General features: G+C 43.6%; 2 protein-coding genes across 3 annotated transcripts in view; one reads left to right on the forward strand and one right to left on the reverse strand.

Moving 5' to 3' along the window:
* The window catches only part of FBXO31 (F-box protein 31), a 34,392-nt gene extending 33,345 nt beyond the window's left edge, over positions 1 to 1,047 (reverse strand). The window contains exon 1 of one of the 2 annotated variants that reach the window (XM_065925162.1): positions 647 to 1,047. In XM_065925162.1, coding sequence (XP_065781234.1) covers positions 647 to 995 — 349 coding nt within the window. In that variant the 5' untranslated portion in view covers positions 996 to 1,047. The remainder of the gene's footprint in view (positions 1 to 646) is intronic. The other variant, XM_065925163.1, reaches the window with a different exon arrangement.
* A 10,194-nt stretch (positions 1,048 to 11,241) lies between these two features.
* On the forward strand, positions 11,242 to 26,028 carry MAP1LC3B (microtubule associated protein 1 light chain 3 beta). Its single transcript, XM_065925164.1, has 4 exons — positions 11,242 to 11,400; positions 21,088 to 21,143; positions 23,522 to 23,628; positions 24,230 to 26,028. The coding sequence occupies exons 1-4, from the start codon at positions 11,361 to 11,363 to the stop codon at positions 24,402 to 24,404; spliced, it is 378 nt and encodes a 125-aa protein (XP_065781236.1). The 5' UTR covers positions 11,242 to 11,360; the 3' UTR covers positions 24,405 to 26,028.
* Positions 26,029 to 26,258: the final 230 nt, after the last annotated feature.

Below are 26,258 nucleotides of genomic sequence, written 5' to 3' on the forward strand. Positions count from 1 at the left end.
ATTTTTCTTCTTACCTATCCTTTTTACTGAAACTCTAGAGTTTAATGAACAGCAGAGATCTGTCAACGTTCAAATGAATACAGAGCCTTGAACTCCGGGTTAAGTAAAGCTGTTTTCAGGGGATTTGTTACAAAACTATTCACCACCCTCACTTCGGACATCAGCATCCCTGAGCGGGGCATACGCTCCAGCAATGTCTGCTTCACAACCCACCGCTTCACAGACCAGGTCCTCGCCTTCGAGACCGTCCAAACCCTCGGGGTCCTCTAACTATTCAAGTTCACCCTCATCGATCTCGTCAGCTCCGCCCCAAGGACTGGGGACCGAGAAGGGTGTCATGGACGTCAGCTAGCTCCCCGGCCTAAACCCAGCCCCAGCTCGCGTCACTGCCCTCGGCGTCCTGGCCCCCGTAGCTGGGGGACCCCCTCACCCCTCTCTGAGCACCCCATGAACTCCGCCGCGCCCGGAACCCATCCCCCAGATCTGTGGCAGGGGCCCCCGGGGTCACAGCAGCCCCCAGTGGCTGGGACCTTGCCCCCTGGATCCCTGTTCGGTGGCAGATGCCCTTCCACAGCCCGTGGGGACCCCACCCCAGCCCCTCCCAGCCAGGCCCCCTGGGGCCCAGGCCCCGCCCCGGCGCACTCACCCTCCCGGCAGCGCCGCCTCCAGATGGTGTCAGTATGCAGGATGCGTCGGAACTTGGTGCAGACCTGGGCCAGGCTGGGCAGGTCGGTGCCGGGCAGCGACGCGAAGATCTCCACCAGCAGCTCGGGCGGCAGCTCCAGAAGCGAGCATCGCGGGGGCGACGAGGGGCCCGCGCTCCGGCCGCCCCCGGCCCCGGACAGCGCCGCCGCGCCCGCCTCGATGCGCTCCTCCTCGGGGTCCGTGTCCGGTTCGCTGTCGGCCGCCGCGGTCTCGGCCGGGCCCCGGCGCTGCTGGCGGCGCCGGCATCCACGCGACGGGCCCACGCCGCAGAGGCGAGCGCACACCGCCATGCCGGCGACTGACGGCCGCCGCGCCGCCGCCGCCCGTGCGCACGCGCCGCCCGAGAGCCGAGCCCCGCCCGCCCCGCCGGAGAGCCCAGCCCCGCCACGCCACGCCCAGCCCCTCCAGGGAGCCTTATCCCCGCCCCCAGGAGCGCGGAGTCCCGCCCCCCGGGGGAGCCGGGCACCGCCCCTGGGAGAGCCCTGCCTCGCCACGCCCCGTCAGAGAGTCAAGCCCCGCCCCCGGGGGACCAAGGCACGCCCTTGGGATTCGAGGCCCCGCCCCGCCCGACAGCCAAGCCACGCCTCTAGTGCATTGCCGACATCCCCATCTGGAGCTTGGCCCCGCCCACCAGGAGGGACTCGAAATGTCAGGATGGCGTAGCCGGAAAGCCTCCTGCCTCGACCGCCCTTCGGGGTTCATTAGGCCCCTCTCCTCGCAGCCCCACCGGTCCCAGGCGGCCCTGGCCTCCGCTTACCTGAGGACTGCGGGCCTCCCGTCGCGCGCCCGGAAAGAGCACGGGAAAGGAATGTCACCGACAAACGCGCGACGGCCGCCCCTTCCCAACTGAGCGCACACGGCGGGTAGGCAGTAGTTGGCGTGCTGCCGGTTGTGAGGGCCGAACCCACCACCTCCTGAGTACGGGACTGACGAGCTCTCCCAGAGGTCAGCCTGAAGAACCTACGAGGGACCTCCCCCGCCCGCGGAGAATGCCTCAAGAAGGCCCGAAGGCCCCCTCCAGAGCTCCCCCCAAGGATCCCCAAAGAACCCCCTGGGAAGGCCGAGGACCCCCAGGGAAATCAGAGGACACCTTCTCTCGAAGACCCTCCGGGAAGGCCTCAAGGAGCCCCCCAAAGAACCCCCTGAGGATCCCCAAAGAATCATCCAGGGAAGCCCAGAGGACACCTCCCCAGGATCGTCCCAGGAGGGCCCCCAAAGAGACCCCTGGGAATTCCAAGAACTCTCCAGAAAGACCCTGAAGACCCTCCGGAGAATCCCCCATAAAGGCCTGGAAGACAGTCCTCCTACAACCCCCATGAAGGCTCAGAGGATACCAGCCCCAGACCCTCCAGCAAGGCCCGAAGGAGTCCTCCTAGCACCCCCAGAACCTCTAAAACCCCTCAAGCACCCTTCCATGAGGAACCCCCCAGGATAGCCCAGAGGACACTCTTCTGAGAACCTCCCAGGAAGGCCTGGAAGAACTCCCCAGAGGACCCCAAGAACCCCACCAAAAGTTTCAAAAGTCCCCCAGTGTACACCTCAAGGAACCCCCCTCAGAGAACAATCCAGGATGTGCACAGGGACACCCCCATCACACTTCCCCATGACCCAGAAGGGTCATGTAAGATGTGATTAGGGGAACAGCACAAACTTATGGCACCTGGAACTACTTAAGCCAAGTCTGACCCTAAATTGGCTATCTTTTATCTAAAAACTGACATTCACTTTTTTCTACCCTGATTGCAACAAAAAGGGGAAATCACTCTAGGTGTGTAGTCTATATGATCTTCAGTTCAGTTGCTCAGTCGTGTCCAACTCTTTGCTACCCCATGGACTGCAGCACACCAGGCCTCCCTGTCCATCACCAAATCCTGGAGTTTACTCAAACTTGTGTCCATCCAGTCAGTGATGCCATCCAGCTATCTCATCCTGTCACCCCCTTCTCCTCCTGCCTTCGATCTTTCCCAGCATTAGGGTCTTTTCCAGTGAGTCAGTTCTTCACGTCACGTAGCCGAAGAATTGGAGTTTCATCTTCAGCATCAGTCCCTCCGATGAATTTTCAGGACTGATTTCCTTTAGGATGGACTGGTTGGATATCCTTGCAGTCCAAGGGACTCTAGAGAGTCTTTTCTGACACCGCAGTTCAAAAGCATCAATTCTACAGTGCTTAGCTTTCTTTATAGTCCAACTCTCACATCCATACATGACTACTGGAAAAACCATAGCTTTGACTAGATGGACCTTTGTTGGCAAACTAATGTCTCTGCTTTTTAATATGCTGTCTAGGTTGGTCATAACCTTTCTTCCAAAGAGCAAGTGTCTTTTAATTCCATGGTTGCAGTCACCATCTGCAGTGATTTTAGAGCCCCAAAAATGAGGCCTGTCACTGATTCCACTGTTTCCCCATCTACTTACCATGAAGTGATGGGACTGGATGCCATGATCTTAGTTTTCTGAATGTTGAGTTTTAAGCCAACTTTTGCACTCTCCTCTTTCACTTCCATCAAGAGGCTCTTTAGTTCTTCACTTTCTGCCATAAGGGTGGTGTCATCTGCATATCTGAGGTTATTGATATTTCTCCCGGCAATCTTGACTCCAACTTGTGCTTCCTCAAGCCCAGCGTTTCTCATGATGTACTCTGCATATAAGTTAAATAAGCAGGGTGACAATATACAACCTTGACTTACTCCTTTTTCTATTTGGAACCAGTCTGTTCCATGTCCAGTTCTAAGTGTTGCTTCCTGACCTGCATACAGATTTTTCAAGAGGCAGGTCAGGTGGTCTGGTATTCACATCTCTTGAAGAATTTCCCACAGTTTATTGTGATCCACACAGTCAAAGGCTTTGGCATAGTCAATAAAGCAGAAATAGCTGTTTTTCTGGAACTCTCTCGCTTTTTCGATGATCCAATGGATGTTGGCAATTTGATCTGTGGTTCCTCTGCCTTTTTTAAATCCAGCTTGAACAACTGAAAGTTCACAGTTCACATACTGCTGAAGCCTGGCTTGGAGAATTTTGAGAATTACTTTGCTAGTGTGTGAGATGAATGCAATTGTGCGGTAGTTTGAGCATTCTTTGGCATTGCCTTTCTTTGGGATTGGAATGAAGACTGACCTTTTCCAGTTCTGTGGCCACTGCTGAGTTTTCCAAACTTGCTGGCATATTGAGTGCAGCACTTTCACAGCATAATCTTTTAGGATTTTAAATAGCTCACCTGGAATTCCATCACCTCCACTAGCTTTGTTTGTAGTGACGCTTCCTAAGGTCCACTTGACTTCACATCCCAGGATGTCTGGCTCTAGGTGAATGATCACACCATCATGGTTATCTGGGTTGTGAAGGTCTTTTTTGTATAGTTCTTCTGTGTATTCTTGTCACCTCTTCTTAATATCTTCTGCTTCTGTTAGGTCCATACCATTTCTGTCCTTTATTGTGCCCATCTTTGCATGAAAAGTTCCCTTGGTATCTCTAATTTTCTTGACGACCTCTCTAGTCTTTCCCATTCTATTGTTTTCCTCTATTTCTTTGCATTGATCACTGAGGAAGGCTCTCTTATCTCTCCTTGATATTCTTTGAAACTCTGCATTCAAATGGGTATATCTTTCCTTTTCTCCTTTGCTTTTCGCTTCTGTTCTATTCACAGCTATTTGTAAGGCCTCCTCAGACAACCATTTTGCCTTTTTACATTTCTTTTTCTTGATCACTGCCTCCTATACAATGTCATGAACCTCTGTCCATAGTTCTTCAGGCACTCTGTCTATCAGATCTATATGATCTTGCTGTGCCCTAATTATCTTGTTTACTGTGCTCGAGGGTAATGTGGGTTCTAGAGGGGAAGCCAGCTGGGGCCTGGGGCAGGGGTGAAAGACACGAAGCCTTCCTGTGACAGTGGCTTCCCCTTAAGCAGCACTAATAACAAGAAACTGTCATTTCCAGAGAGGAGGATGCTATTATGAGATTATGGGAGCAGACCTCTGCCTGGGTGGGCCCAACTCCTTTCTGGTCCAGATTGACCACTGGTCCTGAAGTGCTGGAGCAACTGCCCAGAGCCCATATGGAAGCTAAGAATCCACAGACCACCCCAGTGTTTCTGGTCAGTGTTGCTGTTTCTACTCAGATTAAAAAATAATGACCCTACCAGTTCCCTGGGCCCAGCCTCCACAAGGTCCTGGCTCTTCACTACCTCCCTAAGGAGGTCTCCAAGCGGAAAAGACGGCTGCCTACCTCAGTCCACAGAATCCCATAAACAGGGAAGTGCATCTTTTGACAAAAGTAACAATGCTGGACTTCAAACCTTGACCATCTCAGCTGGGGGCAATTGAAAAACAACTTGTGACTGCCTTCCCTGTATCTGGGTGTTTTTTAGAACTGTCCTCCAGCCTGTTACCAGAACTCTCTTCCTGCAAATGGTAACACAGAAACAAAAGAAGAGTCATGCTTCACTCGCCTATTTAATATTAGTATCTAATGGTCACATCACACAGAGTACTTCACAATCCAGGCCTAACCTCCAGATCTGGCAGCATCTCCTGTCTCCAAACATCTCTCAATGGGAGCCACCCAGTTCCTTAGTGAAAACGCACCATGCCTTGTCACATCCCTGCCCCTTGTTCAAGCTGTCTCCTCTGCCAGGAAAACCCTCTTCCCAGTCTGTGCCAGTACACATTCACCCCTTCCACCTTGTCCTCAAATGGTACCCTTTCCCGGAATGTCCCTTTATTACTGCACCATCGTTTGTTTTATTACAAACATTTGCTTCCTTTGGTAGCAAGCTGTATCCTCTGTATCCTCACTAGCTGTATCCTCTGTTACATGACAGACATGCTAGTGTACATCATGTAATAGGCAAATGTGTACTGACTAAATGCTGGTTGAGTGGAGAAGAACAAACAACTGGCTAGATGGCTACAAAGGGAGGAATGTGAACCAAACAGATTTAAAGAAGCCTTGTGGATCATCACCATACCCATCCAAGCTAGGAAGTCTCTCAACAAACAGAAATGCATCAACTCATGTGATAATTATTTACAGAATGCCTGACTAACCTACATGCTATGTTCTGCGTGGATCCACAGATTATAAAGCATGCACTTTGCTGCTGTATATTTCAATGTTTTTTTTTAATCTGTCTACTCACTACTAGGTCCTATTAATAAAATATTCTAGAAGAGTTTTAGGGTATATTAAAATGTACAAAATAATTTGGTTAAGTTTCCATCTTTCAAAGAATGGTTAAACTATGTTCATGATTTGAATTATGTATAATTCAGTTAAAAGATATACCTAAATCTATGTTTTTGACAGCAGGAACAATAAAAGACTGTGTACAATAATGTACAAAGATGTTAAAGGTTTGAATTCGTGCTGACCATTAGAACAGAAAGAAATGGATGACCATGAGAACTGTGGTAATCCATAATGGAGGAGAAGAACCAGAGGGGAAGACTTACAGCAGAAAACAATTACACATTGACCCCTGAAAGTTTTGTGTCCTTGAAGCTTTTACAGCCCGTTATGTAGAACCGGATCCTTTACAAAAAGGCCAAAGAGGATACATTCATGCTAAAGTGAGGGAAGATTATAGATAGAAGAGATCTTTTTTAATGGAAATTTTAAAAAATTGTATACAATTTTAAAGGTTACTTTTTCTTACAGTTATTACAAAATATTGGCTATATTCCCTGTGTTGTACAGTACACCTTTGAGCCTATCTCACACTCAAAAGTTTGTGCCTCTCTCTCCCACTCCTGTGTTGCCACCTTCCATGGTAACCACTAGTTTGTTCTCTGTATCTGTGAGTCTTCTTCTTTTTGTTATATTCACTAGTTTGTTGTGGTTTTATTTTTTTTCCAAGAAAGAAAAGTGAGGATTTATTAACTGAAAGTATGCTCATGGTGGGAGAGCAGGCAGACTCAGGTGAGTAGCTGCCTCACTTGTATTTTTTAGATTCCACATATAAGTTTGTGCCTCCCACTCCCCACCCCTCTTGTGCCCCTCCCTCACTTTCTCCACTGATAACCACTAGTGTTTGTTCTCCGTGTTTGTAAAGTCTGCTTCTTTTTTTGTATTTTGTTTATATTTTTTTGTATTTGTTGTATTTTTTTGGATTCCACATATTAGTGATATCATACAGTATTTGTCTTTCTCTCTCTGGCTTATTCCACTAAGCATAATGTCCTCCAAGTCCATCCATGTTGCTGCAAATGGCAAAAATTTTGTTCATTTTTATGGCTGACTGTATGTGCGTATGTACATCACATTTTTACCCATTCATCTGTTGATGAATGTTGTTGACACTTAAGTTGCTTTTATATCTCAGCGATGGTAAATAATGCTGATATGAGCATTGGGGTATGTGTATCATCTCTTTTTTAATTAGTGGGTTTTTTTCAGATATATATCCAGGAGAGGAATTTCTGGGTCATATGGTAGTTCTGAATATTCATTGGAAGGACTGATACTGAAGCTGAAGCTCCAATAGTTTGGCCACCTGATTCAAAGAACTGACTCATTGGAAAAGACCCTGATGCTGGGAAAGATTGAAGTTAGGAAGAAAAGAGGATGACAGAGGATGAGATGGTTGGATGGCATTACCAACTTGATGGATATGAGTTTCAGCAGTCTCTAGGAGTTGGTGATGAGCAGGGAAGCCTGGCATGCTTCAGTCCGTGGAGTGGCAAAGAGTCAGATACGACTGAGCAACTGAACTGATGGTAGTTCTGTTTTTAATCTTTTGAGAAACGTCCATACCATTTTCCACAGCAGTTGCACCAAGAGATCATTTGTTTTACCAAATGACTACATGCTCCCAATACAGTCCCTCATGGGACTACAAGAGGAACTCTTTGTTAGTGAGAACTGTTATCTAAGGAAATTAGTAGTGTACAGGGCAAGGCATTTTTCAACTGATTGCTTCAAAAGTCCTGGAAAATAGTAGTTCTTGGACTTAAGAAAGCCTTGTTAACTTCCTCTTGCTGGTTCTCAGAATCCAGATTTGAAAATGGCATCTGCTCAGAAGAAATAATCAAGGTGAATGGAGAGAAGAGAAAATAGTCAAAGGCTAAACAAGAGATTTGGTGTGTAAAATAAGAGTCTCAACAGCAGCATTTATGGGCAAAAGCTGGAAAAAGAGCAGTCCTTCAGAATTTGTTTACAATTAAAGCAACAAATGACTATAACAAAGAAAAAGGCCTGTGAAAGGCCAGCCGGTTCCATGAACTGTTACACGGTCACGTAAGAGATAGTATTAGGTTGTAGGAGTGATTTGAGATCGCTTTCCTGCAGTACCAGGGTGCTGATTTCAGAAGTTGTACAGGAGAGCCAGGGCATCATGGGAGAGGAAGTTCTCCTCGGCCATGCCTCTTTTGCTCTGGACAATCCCTCCTGGACCTGGTGAAGACATTCCGAGAGACTGCCAGCTATGGAGCGTCATCTGCAACACCCTCCTGGCTGAATCCTTTCTGAGAATAGCCAGGACACTGCTCTTGAGCAATACTTGTTTGTTTACTTGTGCTAAAGAGCAGGGATGACACAAGACTGATTGGACCAACAGCCAATAGTAGCCCAGACAACAAGGAGGGTGGAATATCTCTCCCAATCAGAAAGAGAACAGGCGGGACAGGCCAGGCAGGCCTGAAGAGCTGAACTTAAAGCTCAGTGTGACTTGCCCTCCATACTGAGTGTGGCAAAATAACCCTAACGTGTTCTGTACTGCAGGTTAACCTTTTATGCCTTATTTACAGATTCGCAGAAATAGCAGTAGCATGATTTACAGCATTACTTCACTAATGCTGGGACATCATATTCTAGCAGATACCTTATATCCCCCACGACTATGGTCATTTCATGTTAAGAAAAAAGGAATAGGGTGAGAGCTATTTAAAACTGACCCTGCTTGGCTTTCTAGAATGATTATATGATAGTTTAAAAGTACCATGAGTTTTCTGGAGAAAGCACTGAATAAATTCACATGACAGATTTGTTCTTCTGTATATTATGTAGATTATTTAAAAGATGAGTCATATTTGCTATTTGTTTAAAAATAAATCTTGCTATGCCTATATTAACTAACTTAAAATAATTCATGAGTGATATTAACTGACCACTCAGAGTATCACTTACTACACTGAATGTCTATTGAACTGCAATCTGAGGGCACAGGAAATTTTTCACATTCAAGCACATTTGTTTTCAAAATTTATGTGAAGTTACAGTACTTCTTAGTTGATATTTGTTTGCATATAACAAATTAGTCAACTTTAAATATAATTTATTTCAATATGCTTTTCTTTCAGGCTCATGAGGTAACTTTACACACCAACTGCTTTAAATGATTTTCTGAGATACCTATGGGGTTGTGTGCTTTTAAATTCAAGTAGGAATTTAAGATAAGACCATACCAATCACTGTTAATATGGACTTCAGTACTTGAAAAATCATAGAGTAATCCTGTCCCATCACTGTAATAGCCCTTGTGGTAATCCCTGGGGCAGTGAACCCAAAGCTTGAGGTAATTTGGTAAAGCTTTATGGATGCCTAAGGGACTAGAAAATATGAAACCCTTCTTACCCTCCCCCCAGTTCCATATGCCTGATATCGATTTTTTTTTCACTCTTCTTGCACTGGGAGCAGTTGTCCAGCAAGGGAACAAAAAGTCCATTTCTTACAAGGTAGCAATTAAGCCAAAAAAGTACTCAGCAGTCAATACTCAATATCATAAAAACCCAGAAAAGAAAGCAATACACTGTCCACACTCTCATGGAGACTTCGAAACTGATCATTTTGTGTTTGGCAGAAGGTGGGTACTCTTACTGAATTCCCCCCATCCCAATCTTTGCAGAATAAATACAAAAATACTAAGAATGCTCATGGAACTTAAAACCTTCCTTTGGAAACCAGATAGAATGTTTAAGTCCTCTTTATTTCTTAATGTGATTCTATATAGTCTTGTTTTTTAAAAATTTATTTGCTAATTTTATTTGGCTATGCCACTTCTTAGTTGTAGCGGGCAGTATCTTTGAGTCATGATCTTGCAACATTTGATCCCAGCATGTGGGATCTTGCTCCCCATCCAGGAATAGAACCCAGGCCTCCTGTATTGAGAGCATGGAGTCTTAGCCACTGGACCACCAAGGAAGTCCCTGAGTCCTCTTTATTAACTGTACCTCATCAGAGATTTTTCAAGGTAAAGAATTCTGACAGAAAGGGGCAGGGGGAACCTGGGAAAGTAACATATGCACAATACAGTGTTCTTTTGTGAACAGTGACACAGTACAGAGCCACAACTAACATGGTTGTTCTGGCAGTGGGGGGTAATTACACAACAGACTTGGCTTCTCTGTAAAGGAAGAAATTCCAGCTGCACTGGAACCTTTTTGAGAGCTATGTTTTAGTAGGTTCTGTAAGTTTGTATAATAAATGTTCATTAGTACAATCCAATTACTTTATCCAACAGACATTATAAGAAAGGCTTTTTCCAAACTCAAAAAAGGGGAGAAGTCCAAGATATTAAAAAGATATTAAAAAATATTAAAAAGCAAAAACAGTCAAAGAATCAAGTACTGTTCATTCACATACCTGTTTATTAGATGTTTGAAGTGGGCAATAACTGACTTGCTCACTAAACGCTTCATAGAGATCTATATTCTACCAGGTCACTTCCATCTGCTCCTCAGGAAAGACCTGGAGTTCTAAAATATAGTACAAATGAGTCTGAGACTGAGAAAAATGGTTAGGTATTCAAGGTAGTTGCGCTAGTTATTGAAAGACTGTGAGGACTGAATATGGGTAAGGCTCGCTATTTGAGAGAAGAGCAGAGATCAGTGAATGGTAGTGAACTCTGCCAGGTGCGGACAGGCCGGCGCCCTGCCAGCGCAGGTGATGCCTAGGGCCCCCTCCACTCCAGAAGTCACCTAAGGCCGGATGTCAAGCCCAGGGCACGGACTTTCTCCAAAGCCAGACTCGACTGACCATAACCTGAAATAATGCAATTTTGGCTCTTTTCCCAGTTGGGACAATGTGTGCTGGAAGTTACCAGTTGACAGTTTCCTTAGAAAAGAAAACTGAGATGTCCTTGACGTGGAAAGCCAACGGAAACAAAGACACAAAAACCCGCCGACGGAAAAGAGCCAGCAGCTTCCAGCTGTGAGCTCTCAGGAGGCAGGGGCACAACAGGCCTTTATTTTCCTGTGGAAACATCGCCGGCCACCGTAACTGGCACGGGGAACAGGAGCGAGGCCGCGCCGCTGCAGCTCAGCCAGGGAAACAGCACCGCGCGCGTCCGCCGGGCACATGCCCGCGGGGGACGGCCAAGTTCCCGGCTCGCGCTCCCCCGGGCAGTGGCCGGTCGCCGCGCGCCCATTCGCTCCCGCGAGCCCTGGCCTGGCCCGTTGCGCATGCGCGCGGCGCGCTCCTCACCACCCACGCGCTTCGAGCCCGCCCCGGCCGCTGCGCGCGGCCCGCTTCCGCCACGCCCGCCATGGCGGCCACTGCGGCCCGCCCCTGGCCCCGCCTCCCAGGACGCCGCGCAGGTCACCTGACGCGGCTGCGGGCTGAGGAGACACTAGAGAAGTCGCTGTCGCCACCATCGGAGCTGTCGCCGTCTCCGCCTCCGCCTGGACCCTCCAACTCGCCGCCCCCACCCAGCCTGCAGCGCTATGCCGTCCGAGAAAACCTTCAAACAGCGCCGAACCTTCGGTGGGTGCCGCGGGCCGGACGCTGTCTGAGGGCCGGCGCGGGCTCAGGGGCCGAGGCAGCGGGGCCGAGCCGGGCTAAGGGGCTCCAGAGAGGGCGGGTGGGCGGAGGGCTACGGGGCTGAGGGGCCGAGGCTAGCTGAGGTGGGGGCTGCGGGAAGGCCGGGCCCGGGCGGCTGAGGGAGTCGAGGCAGGGAGCCTGTCGGGCCGAGGGCCGCCGGGCCCGGGGGCCTGAGGGGCCGAGGGGCCGAGGGTGCGCTGACTGGGAGCTGCTGAATCACCTTTCGGCCCGGGCGGCCGCCGGGCTGTGAGCTCGGGGCCGTCAGCGCCCAGCCCCGGGGTGTTCGGGCCCTCCGACGAGACGAGCGCAAGCGTGCTGTCCTTGTAGGGGAGTCTGACCCGGGGCCGGGCCGGGTTCTCAGAGGTGGTGGCACCGTGGGTGCACGTCTAGGTCACACATGGTCCCTTCAGATGTCAGGACCTCCACGGAGAGGGGTCCTCACGCCCGCCCCTTCCCCTGCAGCCCTGCGTGGCTGCGACGTCTTGGTCCTATTTGTGGTACAAGCGCGAGGGTGGGTGGCTCTTCTCACTGGCTAGCGACAGCATTCTTTGACACCAGCGGCAAATCCGTTCTCTCCCAGTTCGGGCTGGAGTCCCTACTTAGCATGCTAGTGTTTGGTGGAAACAGAAAGTAACACCATCACAATACTTGCACGAAACCGATGGGAAGGAAGTGATTGGTGCTCCTTTTAAAGCAAGACAGTGCTGCAATAACAGCGTGGCCTCCTTGTAGATCCTTGTGTAGGGCTTGTTTGTTTATCTCAGGCCAGGTGGAGTAGGGCGGGACCAGCGTTCCTTCCAGTCCTAATCTTCTTTACGATCTTCAGCAGTATCTCTGCTGTCTACTTTGGTCTAGTTTCCCGGAGTCTGGAAAAAAGGCAAGCATTCATTTGAACCTGGATATGGTTTTGTAGATCTCATTATCGATAATTATTTCCTGTGCCTGAGAAACTCCAAAAAATGAAATTCATGTTGATCTGAAGAGGATATCTTTTTCAGCCTCTTGAAGCAGTTGGCTGGTTTGCAAGACTTAGAGGTGTCTTTTTTCTTTTTTTTTTTTTTAAGAAATTTTGTATATATAGACCTTTGTGAACTAAAATATTCGTGAATATTAGTTTTTGTGCAGCCCTGGGAGCAGTATTTGGAGCAGATTGGCCATTGTACCTGGCTACTCTCCTTACTGACTGGCATTAAAAGTTAACTGGGGACGTTTGTATGGGAAAGATGCCCATTTTCTCAGGACCCAATACTATAGTTAACTTTCTTTTTGCTTAGAGTACTTTTAGGTTTTCTAGAAAAATCCCTGAATGTAAAGTAATTAGCCTCCAACTAATAAAAATAAATGGAAAAAATATATGTATCTTCTTCAGATCTCTGACACTGCCCTTGTGATTTCTCTTCTTGGATTAATGCTATGGTCCTCAATCTCATTCTCTCTAATCCATCTAATTATGAAATTCTTTGGGATCAGACTCTTAAGTATTTCTCACTGTCTTTACAAATAATTTCAAAGCACTTAGTGCTGCATACATAGAAACTTATTTCCTATCATAAAAAAGAAAGAAAGAAAGAAAAATCCCCGAAGAAGAATAGGTAGTAAGAGTAGGGAAAGTGAGGAATAATGAGAAAAAGTGAAAATAAATGACAATAAAATAATGAATTAGAAGGAATATACCTGGTGCCTGTGGCCCTGAGGGCAAACTAGCAGGAATGCCTTAGTTTTTCTCCATTTGTGTATGTTGCATATACTATATTTGTGGGCTTTCCTCTTTCTTCACCTTTATTTACTACCACTCCTTTTTTTTCTCCCTTGTCTCCTGACTCTTGATTCTTTTTTTTTTTGTACTTTTACTGAGAAATGACATTCATTACTATGTAAATTTAAGGTATTCAGCGTGATGACTTGGTTTACATATCTTGTGTAATGACAACTACAGTAGGTTCCGCTAACATCAATTAAAAAGGTAAATTTTCTCCTTGTTATAAGAATTAGTATTGCCCTCTCCTCATTTTTTTAAAAAAGGGCTTAATAGTCATTTTGCAGAAGAATGTATCATTTAATGGCTACTGCCTTTCCTTGCTATTGATCGTGATAATCTGCACTGATAATCTTTTTGTAGCACAGTAAATGAGGCAAATCTGTTCTTTGGAGATACCATTTTTGTGGAACCTAAGACCAGCCCCAGGTAGCTTGAGCAATAAGTACTCTTCCCAAGTGAGTGAGTTTGGGTTAATTAAAAATTGAGTATAGCTCTGATATGATATAGTCTACCAGGGTTGATAGAATCTTAGAGCTCACCCAAAACAACCACTTCCTTTTGTAGCCAAAACTGGGTGGGGCCCTGAGAGGTGGAGATCATGGTCCACCTAGTGGCAAAGTCTGGACTTGCCCTTCAACCCTTCTGGTAAGAATTCTTCCTTCCCATCCTCCAGGAGGTAGCCAGTACATGAAGTGGACTAGCACTGAGTCAAGAGGCAGTGGTGTGTCCTTAAAAATATTTTGAATAATTTTGTGAACTTTAAATTTATACTTGAGCAAATATTTTTGGATTCAGTATTCTCAAATGTCAATTTCACTCCATTTTCTTCTAGGGTTGCCCTAGTGTAATAACAGATCTGTCTCCTAGACATAATCTGCTAAGATTCAATGTTAAACCTAGATCTTAAGCTTCACCATCAGTAATCAAATGGGTCTTCGTTGTCTCAGAAGTTGATGTGGTAGTCTGGAATAAATAACTCCAATTATTCTAATAGGTAGACTGAAGAGTGAGGTTTATACCAACACCTAGATAACACTCCCTGAGCTTAAGCTATGTCACTCCTTGATGGGTGGGGTTTTACATTGTTTATTTATAGGCATATTGAGGGAAATATTTATTATGCTTCTGTTTCATCTTTGTACAAGCCTGAGCCCTGGGGGAATACAGAAGTGACTGAAGCCAGGGGCAGTCTGTTGAGAAAGGCAAATGATAAACAGATCATAACAGCACTAAGAAAGTAACTGAGTGAAAGACTTTTATGCCGTTGAACAGTGGTGTTGGTAATAATGCTTTTGTTAAATATACTGCTGGCCTCTGAAAACAGCCTTCTACTCAGAGAGGCTTCGGCATATACCATCTTTATATTTAGTTACTCCAGGCTCACCACTGGATTTTCATTGCAGCTGGCTGGGACGCTAAAGATATTCCTCTAGGACTTTGGTACTACTCTTGTCATCTTAAGGAAGTCACTTGTCTTCCTCAGTTGTCCCACCTTTAATGAAAATGATCATTTTTGCCTTCCTTTCTGGACCATATTTTGGGGATGAATCAAAGTAAAGCTTTTGACACTGTAGTTTGAAGCCCCACATTTAGAGCCTATTTTGCTTTTCTCTTCTCCACTTAACCATAGTAAAACTTTTCTCCTTATATAAAAAAAATCTCTCATCCTTAAGCCTGAGTGATTCCTTTTTAGTTCAGTTCAGTCATGTCTGACTCTTTGCAAACCCATGAACTGTAGCACACCAGGCTTCCCTGTTCATCACCAACTCTCGAAGCTTGTTGAAACTCATGTCCGAGTTGGTGATGCCATGTGATTCCTTTTACCTTAAATTTATTTGGATAAGCTTTTAAATGTGAAATATTTCAGGGTATGTTAAACTTATTATATATTGGCTGCAGTGATTTAAATAAATTATGGTTTCCCTTTGCTTGTGAAATCTGCTCTGACAAGATGGAGATTTTTGTTATGAAGAGGGCTGGTAGTGGAGTATAGGTGGTTCAACATCTTTTCTGGGATAGGACAGATAAAAGGACAGAGCTGAGAGAAGTGATACAGTATCAGTGACACCCCAGAAATAGAGAGGAGTTCAAAGGATGATGTAAAGAAAAACTCCACCTTTGTGTCTCTTCTACTTGACAGTGCTGTCCTGAACACTGTGGCTCACTTTTTTTTTTTTTTGTGACTCACTTCTGACACCAGACATAAGTATTTTTCCACACACATCAAGCAGTTCAGCTCATTGTCCTATGTTTAACTCAGTTCTGACACTATTAGATCCAAGAAGTTAAGGGCTCCATCCTGCCTGACCCCTCCCCCCACCAAAGGCTAATTGCAAGTGCTCTGATTAGTTATATAAATCAGTTTTCCAAGACCACTTTGTGTTTGACTAAATTACTAGAGTGGCTCACAGTACTTTTAATTACTAGATTATCAGACTATGATTAGGTTGGTACAAAAGTAATTGCAGGTTTGGACCCTGAATTTTAAATCATTATAGCTTGGCTTAAACACATCCTTATTAATCAAAATAGGAGGCATTACAATCAATGCATTTTTGCCAACGAGAAATAAGTTTATTCCTGTAACATAAAAATCCATGCTTCAGGATTCTGGGAACTCTTGGAAAGCATTTTCTGCCTCCTGCTGGTTGTGGAAATGTTTTCCCTCCAAAAAGTTGTCAAGATGCTTGAAGAAGTGGTAGTTGGTTGGTGGAGGTCAGGTAAATGTGGCGGATGAGGCAAAACTTCGTAGCCCAATTCATTCAACTTTTGAAGCGTGGGTTGTGCAACTTGCGGTCGAGTGTTGTCATAGAGAATTGGGCCCATTCAGTTGACCAATACCTGCAGCAGGCATTGCAGTTTCCAGTGCATTTCATCAATTTGCTGAGCATACTTTTCAGATGTAATGATTTCACTGGGATTCAGAACACTAGTGGATCAGACGGGCAGCAGGCCATCAAAGTGACTATGACCTTTTTGGGGTACAAGTTTGGCTTTGGGAAGTGCTTTGGAGCTTCTTCCCCCTGGAGAAGGAAATGACAACCCCCTCCAGTATCCTTGCCTGGAAAATCTCATGGACAGAGGAACCTGGTGGGCTGCAGTCCATGGGGTCGCAAAGAGTCGGGCATGACTGAGCGACTAACACTTACACTTGGAGCTTCTTCTCGGTCCAACCACTGAGCTGGTAGTCAGTCACTGGCTGTCATATAAAATCCACTTTTTGTCACACGTCACAATGCAATCAAGAAATGCTTCTTTGTTTTTGCATAGAATAAGAGAAGACAACACTTCAGAATGAAGATTTTTTAAAATTTTCAGTCTGCTAACTCAGCATTCAAAAAACTAAGATCATAGCATCCAGTTCCATCACTTCATGGCAGATAGATGGGGGAAAAGTGGAAACAGTGACAGATTTTCTTTTCCTGGACTCCAAAATCACTGTGGATGCTCACTGCAGCCATGAAATTAAAAGACACTTGCTCCTTGGAAGAAAAATCTGTGGTCAACCTAGACAGCATATTAAAAATCAGATATCACTTTGCTGGTAAAGATCCATATAGTCAAAGCTATGGTTTTCCAGTAGTCATGTGTGGATGTGAGAGTTGGACCATAAAAAAAGGCTGGGCATGGAAGAATTAATCTTTTGAACTGTGGTGCTGGAGAAGACTCTTGAGAGTCCCTTGGACAGCAAGGAGATCAAACCAGTCAGTCCTAAAGGAAATCAATCCTGAATATTATTCACTGGAAGGACTGATGCTGAAGCTTCAATACTTTGGCCATGACGCGAAGAGCTGACTCGTTGGAAAAGACCCCGATGCTGGGAAGGATTGTGAGGGCAGTAGGAGAAGGGAATGACAGGATGAGATGGTTGGATGGTATCACCGACTCAATGGACATGAGTTTGAGCAAACTCCCACAGAAGGGAAGGACAGGAAAGCCTGGTATGCTAAAGTCCATGGGGTTGGAAAGAGGCAGACATGACTTAGTGACTAAACAACAACATGAGGCACCCACTTATTGAGCTTTTCACCTTAAAATTTGCTTCAAATTCTGAAGGACCGTAGAATGGTCGACGTTGAGTTCTTTGGCAACTTCTCTTGCACCTTCAATGATCCTCTCAATTGGTCATCATCAACTTCTGATGCCTGGCCACTACAATCCTCATCTTCAAGGCTTTTGTCTCCTTTGCAGAACTTCTTTGAACCACCAAAGCACTGTACATTTGTTAGCAGTTGGGTCAAATGTGTTGTTGATGCTGCAAGTTGTCTCTGATGTTTTATGATGCATTTTGAACTCATAAGTTGCTCAGATTTACTTTTTGTACATCATTTCTGTAGTCTAAAACAGATATAAAATAAACAGCAAGTAATGTTATTAGCAAAAAAAAGAAACATAAAGTGAAAAACACACATTAAAATGATGTATAGCATAACCACATTTATTTCAGAATGTATTCCAATATCAAATGGTGAAGTTTAACAGTGCAAAACCGCAATTACTTTTGCACCAACCTAATATGATGGCGGAGAAGGAAATGGCAACCCACTCCAGTATTCTTGCCTGGAGAATCCCATGAATGGAGCAGCCTGGTGGGCTACAGTCCACAGGGTCACAAAGAGTCGGACACGACTGAGCAACTTAACTAACTAAATATGACAGCTATGAAAGCCTTCCAGGGAACAGCTGAAGAAGAGATGCATGGAGTAAGGAAGAGTGCTGAACACAGGAGCTTCTGTCTCCTTGGAGCTTGGTAATTGCACTCTCCTGCCACCCAGAAGCTCTCCAAACCCTTATTAATAAATAAGTTCATTTGTATCACTTTTTAGATTGTACATGTAAGTGATTTCATATGATATTTGTTTTTCTCTGACTTAATATGATAATCTCTAGGTCCATCCATGTTGTTGCAGATGACATTATTTCATATTGAATAACAGGGAGCATTTATTAACCATCTACTATGTGCAGATATTTGCAAGGGGTGTACCAATGATCTCATCGAATCTTTTTTTAATTTTTCATTGACTTATTATAGGATATTGAATATAGTTCCCTTATTATAAAATAACGCTCGGCTGGAAGAAGCACAAGCTGGAATCAAGATTGCCGGGAGAAATATCAATAACCTCAGATATGCAGATGACACCACCCTTATGGCAGAAAGTAAAGAGGAACTAAAAAGCCTCTTGATGAAAGTGAAAGAGGAGAGTGAAAAAGTTGGCTTAAAGCTGAACATTCAGAAAACTAAGATCATGGCATCTGGCCCCATCACCTCATGGGAAATAGATGGGGAGACAGTGGAAACAGTGTCAGACTTTATTTTGGGGTGCTCCAAAATCACTACAGATGGTGACTGCAGCCATGAAATTAAAAGACGCTTACTCCTTGGAAGGAAAATTATGACCAACCTAGATAGCATATTAAAAAGCAGAGACATTACTTTGCCAACAAAGGTCCGTCTATTCAAGGCTATGGTTTTTCCAGTGGTCATGTATGGATATGAGAGTTGGACTGTGAAGAAAGCTGAGCACCAAAGAATTGATGCTTTTGAACTATGGTGTTGGAGAAGACTCTTGAGAGTCCCTTGGACTGCAAGTAGATCCGACCAGTCCATCCTAAAGGAGATAAGTCCTGAGTGTTCATTGGAAGGACCGACACTGAAGCTGAAACTCTAATACTTTGGCCACTTCATGCGAGGAGTTGACTCATTGGAAAAGACCCTGATGCTGGGAGGGATTGGGGGCAGGAGGAGAAGGGGACGACAGAGGATGAGATGGCTGGATGGCATCACTGACTCGATGGGCATGAGTTTGAGTAAACTCCGGGAGTTTGTGATGGATAGGGAGGCCTGGTGTGCTGCAGTTCATGGGGTTGCAAAGAGTCAGACACGACTGAGGAACTGAACTGAACTGAATTATAAAATAGGACCTTATTTATGCATTCTGTATATAATAGTTTGCATCTGCTGATACCAACCTCCCAATCTAACCCTCCCCCTCTCCCTCTCGTTTGGCAACCACAAGTCCATTCTATATGTATTTGGATCTATTTCTGTTTCATAGATAAGTTCACTTGTGTCATATTTTAGGTTCCACATATTAGTGATATCATATATTTGTCCTTCTCTTACTTTGCTTAGTATGATAATCTCTAGGTCTATCCATGTAGCTGTAGATGGCATTATTTCATTCTTCTTTTTGGCTGAATAATACTCCATTGTATGTATGTACCGCATCTTTATCCATTCCTCTGTTGATAGACACTGAGGTTGCTTTTCTGTCTGGTCTGTCATGAATAGTGTTGCTGTGAACATTGGGGTGCATATATCTTTTCAAATTAGTTTTCTTTAGATCCATATATGCCCAGGAGTGGGATTGCAGGGTCATATGGTAGTTCTGTTTTTTGTTTTTTGAGGCACTCATTATTCTCCATAGTGGCTTCACCAGCTTACATTCCTACCAACAGTAGCAGGGTTCCCTTTTCTCCACACCATCTCCAGCATTTATTTGTAGGCTTTTTAATGATGGCCATTCTGATCGGTGTATATGATAAACAACTCATTGTAGTTTTGATATATTGTAATCAGTTATTAGTTATATTGAGCATCTTTTTCTGTGCCTGTTGGATGTCTTTGTAGAAATGTCTATTTAGGTCTTCTGCTTATTTTTTAATTGGATTGTTTGTTTTGTTGTTGAGTTGTATTAAGTGTTTATATGTTTTGGAAATTAAGCTCTTGTCAGCTGCATCATTTGCAAATATTTTTCTCCCCCTCTGTAGGTTATCTTTTTGTTCCTTTAAATGTTTCCTTTGCTGTGCAAAAGCTTGTAAGTTTGATTAGGTCCTGTTTGTTTATTTTTGCTTTTATTTCTATTGCCTTGGGAGACTAAGAAAACACTGTGAAGATTTACGTCAGGGAATGTTTTACCTATACTGTCTTCTAGGAGTTTTATGGTGTCCTCTCTTACATTTAGGTCTTTAAACCATTTTGAGTTTATTTTTGTGAATAGTAAGCGTGTGTTCTAACTTCACTGATATACATGTAGCTGTCCAAATTTTCCAGTACAACTTGCTGAAGAGACATTTTTCCATTGTATATTCTTGCATTTTTTGTCAAACATTAATTGACTGTAGGTGTGTGGATTTATTTCTGGGCGCTCTGTTCTGTTCCACTGATCCATATGTCTGTTTCTGTGCGACTAACACAGTTTTGATTACCATAGGTTTGTAGTATTGTCTGACGTCTGGAAGGTTATTCTCTTGCTTTGTTCTTTTTCTTCAGGATTGCTTGGCAATTCTGGGTCTTCTATGGTTCTATATAGATTTTAGGATTATTTGGTCTAGTTCTGTGCAAGGGTAATTTGATAGGGAGTACATTAAATCTGTAGATTGCTTTGTGTAGTTTGGCCACTTTAACAGTATTCTTCCACTCCAAGAGCATGGGATATATTTCCATTTCTTTGAATGAACATTAATTTTATTAATGTTTTATAGCTGTCAGTGTTCAAGTGATTCACCTCTTTGGTCAGGTTTATTCCCAAGTTTCATTTTGTTTTTGATGCAACTTTAAAAGATATACATACATACATATATATATATACATACATATTTTTTTTTTTTACATTACCTTTCTGGTATTTTATTGTTAATATAGAGAAATGCAACCAATCTCTGTATGTTAATCTTGCATATTAACCTTTGTGAGGTATGAGGTGTTAGTGTTTGGTTTCTCTCAGTTCTAGGGAAGACGTTTTTACTGCTTTGCTCTGCCACAGCTAAGGATAGGTGGGGTCAGATATGGAAATCTACCAGTGCAGAAAATAAGTTGGATTTTTGGCCCTTACTAATGCCAGTGTTTCTTCCTTTCTTTGCAGAACAAAGAGTAGAAGATGTCCGACTTATCCGAGAGCAGCATCCTACCAAAATCCCGGTAGGTCATCTCTGTTTCAGTTATTGTTAATGTACACAGAAGAGAGCACTGCTTCAGTAGTGTTTCTCCATGTGACTGCCTGATGGGCTTCTGCAGGAATCTACAACCATGCAACCAGTATGTTCACTTAGTGACCTGGAATGGAGGCGTCTTCATCTGCAGTGCAATCTGATCACTGTTTCCTCCCAAGTCCGAGTCTGCTGCCTTAATGTTACACATTTCACAAGCCATGTAAATTTTACTTGGTAGAGAATTGATAAGGGGGCTAGATCTGTTGATAAAGGGGGCTAAATCTGTTTATCAAAGAAGAGTGGAGTTCACCCTCTTCTGAAGGAAGCAGAGACTACAACTGTGGGAGAATCAATAGCTCTCAAGACGTAACTGTGACTGTACAGTCCAGGCTGCCCAACTTGGCCCCAGAGAAAGACGACTTCTTATGATCGGTTTCTTTGCAGAAGGTGGGGGGAAAGATGCTGCTCCTGTAGAATAAGGGCCTACATGTGCTGTGCCCTGGGTCCTTTGGTGGTGGACCTTAATTAGGTTTCTGTTGTGAAACTAGGTCTAGAGAGAAATGGTCAAGGAGCTTTTGGCTTCAGAGAGAGACTGAATTGTGGCCCTAGGTTCAGGGTTACTAAGTGATCTTGGGCTAATTACTAAAATTCTGAGAGGAGCTGCTGTATCTTCGTCCATAAAATAGGAAGAGACTCCCATTCCGTGTGGCTGGGAAAATTTGTGTAATTCTGGGGACATGATTGTCACCTCTTAAAGATTGCACCCACTGCTAACTTCTGCAGAAGCTTCCATGGTTGACTTTCTGATTGATCATTTCATACCAAAGTGAGGGAAGAGAAGAAGGGAAGATCTGGGATTAGGGTTGTGAAGTAGACAGAAGAGACAATAGGAAGGGTCTGGTCAGCAGGGTCAGGACTATAGGATTCTGTACTTAAAGGTATGTTTGCTGTGTTTCTTAGAGTGGTTGGAAATTTCAGTCTGTCTTCACGCCTAGGCCTACATATGACCTGGGCATGAGGTTTCTGGGTAATTTCGCTAATTTTAAGGTTTTTCTTCACTTTTGAGTACCTGCTGTGTGTATTTGCTAGCAGGTACTTGTCAGTCATTGGAATCAAAATAACCAGCCCAACAGTCCACCAGTATTCCATAACCTCCTTTTGAAATATGAATGTTTGCATACATTTTCGGTCATCTTTTTGCTAGTAGTTTCAGGTTTTTTGCAGGAGTCATATTCATACTTGCAGATACCATGTTTTGAACTTCCCTGGTGGCTCAGACAGTAAAGCGTCTGCCTACAATGTGGGAGACCTGGGTTCAGTCCCTGGGTTGGGAAGATCTCCTGGAGGAGGACATGGCAACCCACTCCAGTATTCTTGTCTGGAAAACCCCGTGGACAGAGGAGCCTGGTAGGCTATAGTCCATGGAGTCCCAAAGAGTCGGACATGACTGAGAGATTTCACTTTCACTTTCAAGTTATTGACCTTGCCAGGGAAGGTGACGATAGCTTGGCTTGCCTTACAGAACCTCATGTAGGCCCCATACAGTGGAACAGCATATATATAAGCATTTAAACTCTCAAGATTTCCCATTCCTGTCTTACAACTTCTTGTTGTTATAACAGCAGGCTAAAGAATTGCTCTACATGGGGAAGGATATCCATGGTACTCAGTAAATAGGTTAATACTAAGGCTCAAGGGCAGTCACTAGTCTGCAGTCATAGCTTATATAATGTGGCTTACCACTAAAACACAATTTTTTTTCCTTTATAGGAAGGAAGTATGGCAAGAAGCTAATGGATTTAAGTCATAATGTGGAACTACTTTTGGTCACTGCATAGTTCAAGATTCTTTTAAAACTCATTTTTTAAAAAAGCAAAGCTATCTTATAAAATGACAGAATCTCTGAGAAGTCTGCAAAAAAAAAAATTAAAAAACTGTCTCCAGATCAGCTAATCATGGTCTCTACTTGTCAGATATTTACTTAGCATTTGAGTCTATTACCATAGTTAAGATCTTAAAGTTTTATTAAAATTCTCGTCATGTCACAGGTAGTGGAATTGGTGTAGATTGAGATTAAAGCTGGTACTCAGCATCTCTGTCCTTTTAAGGCTTGGGGTCTTTTTCTGACTAGGTAGTATATTTTCATGGTTCCAAATAACAGAAGTCATAGCAGACTTTGCCCACCTGGTGGCTACCTTGCCCTTCTCTGAAGGCAGCCATGTTGTCTCGTGCACCTTATTTCATAAGGAACAAGTGTGCTGTTGTAAACCCTGTTTTGGCATGTGCCAGTTACAACAAAGGAAGTAGTTTTACTATTTTTCACTGTTAATGGCTATTTTAAAAACCACTTTTGTGCTTCTTTTCTAGGTAATAATAGAACGATACAAAGGTGAGAAACAGCTTCCTGTCTTGGATAAAACAAAGTTCCTGGTGCCTGATCATGTCAACATGAGTGAGCTCATCAAGATAATAAGGTATTTAATCATCTTTTAGACTTATTTCTTTGGGTAACTTCTCATTCTTTAACAGGCTTACAGATAAATCTACCATCTAGTTCTGATAAAAATCTATGCAACTTAATACTATAAGGTGTTTCATTTCTGAGTTTTAAGGTTTCTTAACCTGCTGAATCTCAAGTCCCTTCTGATTCTTTCATCCTGACATCTATGTAGATACCACGAGGGCTCAGTAGTTTGGTGCATGGGCTTAATTAGTTGCTACCACAAAGCATGTGGAATCTTCCCGGAGCAAGGATTGAACCTGTGTCCCCTGCATTAACAGATTCTTATCCACTGCGCCACCAGGAAAGTCCAGCATACGAGTTTAAAACTGGCCTAAGGAATGTAGTAAAAATGATCTATCAAGGATTATCGTTAATACTTATCTTGCATATAGTCATAGAAAACATTCTGTGCTTTGTGAGAAATTCAGATCATCAGTTAAGTCATATTTCATTTTGCCAGAAGCAACATTAGCAAAATCTTTATACTTTTATACTATCCAATGTGGGTGATATTTTGTACATTCTCCCTGTGTATTGATGTATCTATTTCTTCACGTGTTTTCTTTCAACAGAAGGCGCTTACAGCTCAATGCTAATCAAGCCTTCTTCCTGTTAGTGAATGGACATAGCATGGTGAGTGTGTCCACTCCGATTTGTGAAGTGTATGAAAGCGAGAAGGATGAAGATGGATTCCTGTATATGGTATACGCCTCTCAGGAGACTTTTGGAATGAAATTATCTGTGTAAGACTAAAAGAAAAATGCGTCTGTTACAGAATTTTTTAAACCCTTACCAAGGAATAAAAAAGGGATGTTACCAACTGAGGTTGATCAGTTCATCTAATCACCGATCATCAAAACAGTAGTTTTCTGCCTAGGAGTTTTAGGATGGTTTTTTTTGTACTTCAAGCAGAAAAACTGAGCTCCAAATGAGCACATTCAGCTTGGGGAAACTTTATTATTTAACCTAGGCTATCTTGTTTTTAAATTTAATGTTAAAAAATAAAATACTTTGCATTATAAGTTGCCAATAATATAGACCTTCAAGTTAATGTTTTTTTTCCTCAAAAAGAAAACTTGCAGTTTTGAGCATTCAGAGAGACATTGTCTTCTCTAGGTTCACAGAAGCTGCCAGCTTTTTATAGAAGGGTTTGCAGTCAACTGGAGGAATCTCCTTGAGAGGATCTTTAAGTGTATGTTGTCAGGTATAGCCACCCACCCCCAATGCATTTGCCATAATAGTGGGCAAAAAGCAGGGTGAATGGGGGTGTATAGGAAATAAGGAAACTGTGCTGCTGTCCAGGGTCACCACTTGCTAATAAGTGTGTTTCAAGTTAGCACTCTCATTCCGGAGTTCTCATTTGGTTTGTTCTCTAGACAGTAACACAACACCACTGCTCAACAGGAACCTTGAATAATTTATAATTTTGGTCAAGTTTTTCAGAAGGCCTAGAGAAAGAGAATGACATTTTTTGTTTTGAATATTCTCTTAAGAGCTCAAAATGGTGCCTGCTTTGGTAAATAAACAAGCAGTTACATGGGTTTCATTCTTTGGGACAAAGGTAGAAAACTGCAGGATACTGAAACTAAAAGCATTAAAATTCAGATACACTTCTTCTGCCTTTTGGCTTGTAGCTGTAGATGATCCATGTTTTATGTTGTGTTGTGACTAAAATGTTATTAAAACATTTTTAAGAGTATTTCAGTTATCACTGTTAGGTCAGGCAGTCATCAAAGTACTCCCGCTCCATGTGCATGTCAATTTTGAAAATAGCAAAAGGAAACGTTCTTCACAGATATTGTCAAACGTTAAACATTTTTGAAGTCCAACTAGAATAAATAACGAGTGCTTCCTACTACCTGCATGGGGTTCACTATGTACTATTTTTTGTGAGAGCTACCACAGAAGGATCACAGACCCACTTGAGACTGTACACGTAGCAGGTCACCATTCATCCTTGTGTATCTAGATGTGTGTGGAAAACCTGTATCTGTTAGTGGCAGTTATTTACTGTAAATGAGGAAGAAAAAGCAATATTACTGCATACGGGCACTCAGCCCCAATCTACTCTTCCTGCTGCATGCACCTGTCCACATGTAACTTTTAATATGTATATTTTTACATTATGTACATTCTTAATTAGCCTGTCTTGTTTAGATTGTATACATCATTATATCTGACATTCTTGTAACTACTGTGTGATCAATAAGATTCCTATAAGAAACTCTGCTTTTTAAAGACAAAAATACCATGTTGAGAGGGCTGACTTAACTTATATCCCACATTAATGGGTGGTCACTCTATTTATAGGATCTTTAAAACATTTTTAATGAACTAAGGTGAATAAAGGCACAACTAAAAACTCATCAAAGTTCAAGTTAATGGCTTAGTATTTGAGACTTGCAGTCTGTACTATCCAAAGCCAAGTGGATAATACCCTTCCCAGTGAGGAGTGTTGAGGCTGGCCTCACTGTGGGTGTAGGGACACCCATCTCTGAAGGTCTCTGCCTTAGGAACAAGAGACCTTGCTCCACCTTGCTCACACTGGTCAAAGTGTCCTGCCTTCAAAAAACTCAATTCTCTTAAAATTACAGATGTGCC

This window comes from Muntiacus reevesi, chromosome 2 (genome assembly GCF_963930625.1).
Source record: "Muntiacus reevesi chromosome 2, mMunRee1.1, whole genome shotgun sequence".
Classification (NCBI taxonomy): Eukaryota; Metazoa; Chordata; class Mammalia; order Artiodactyla; family Cervidae; genus Muntiacus; species Muntiacus reevesi.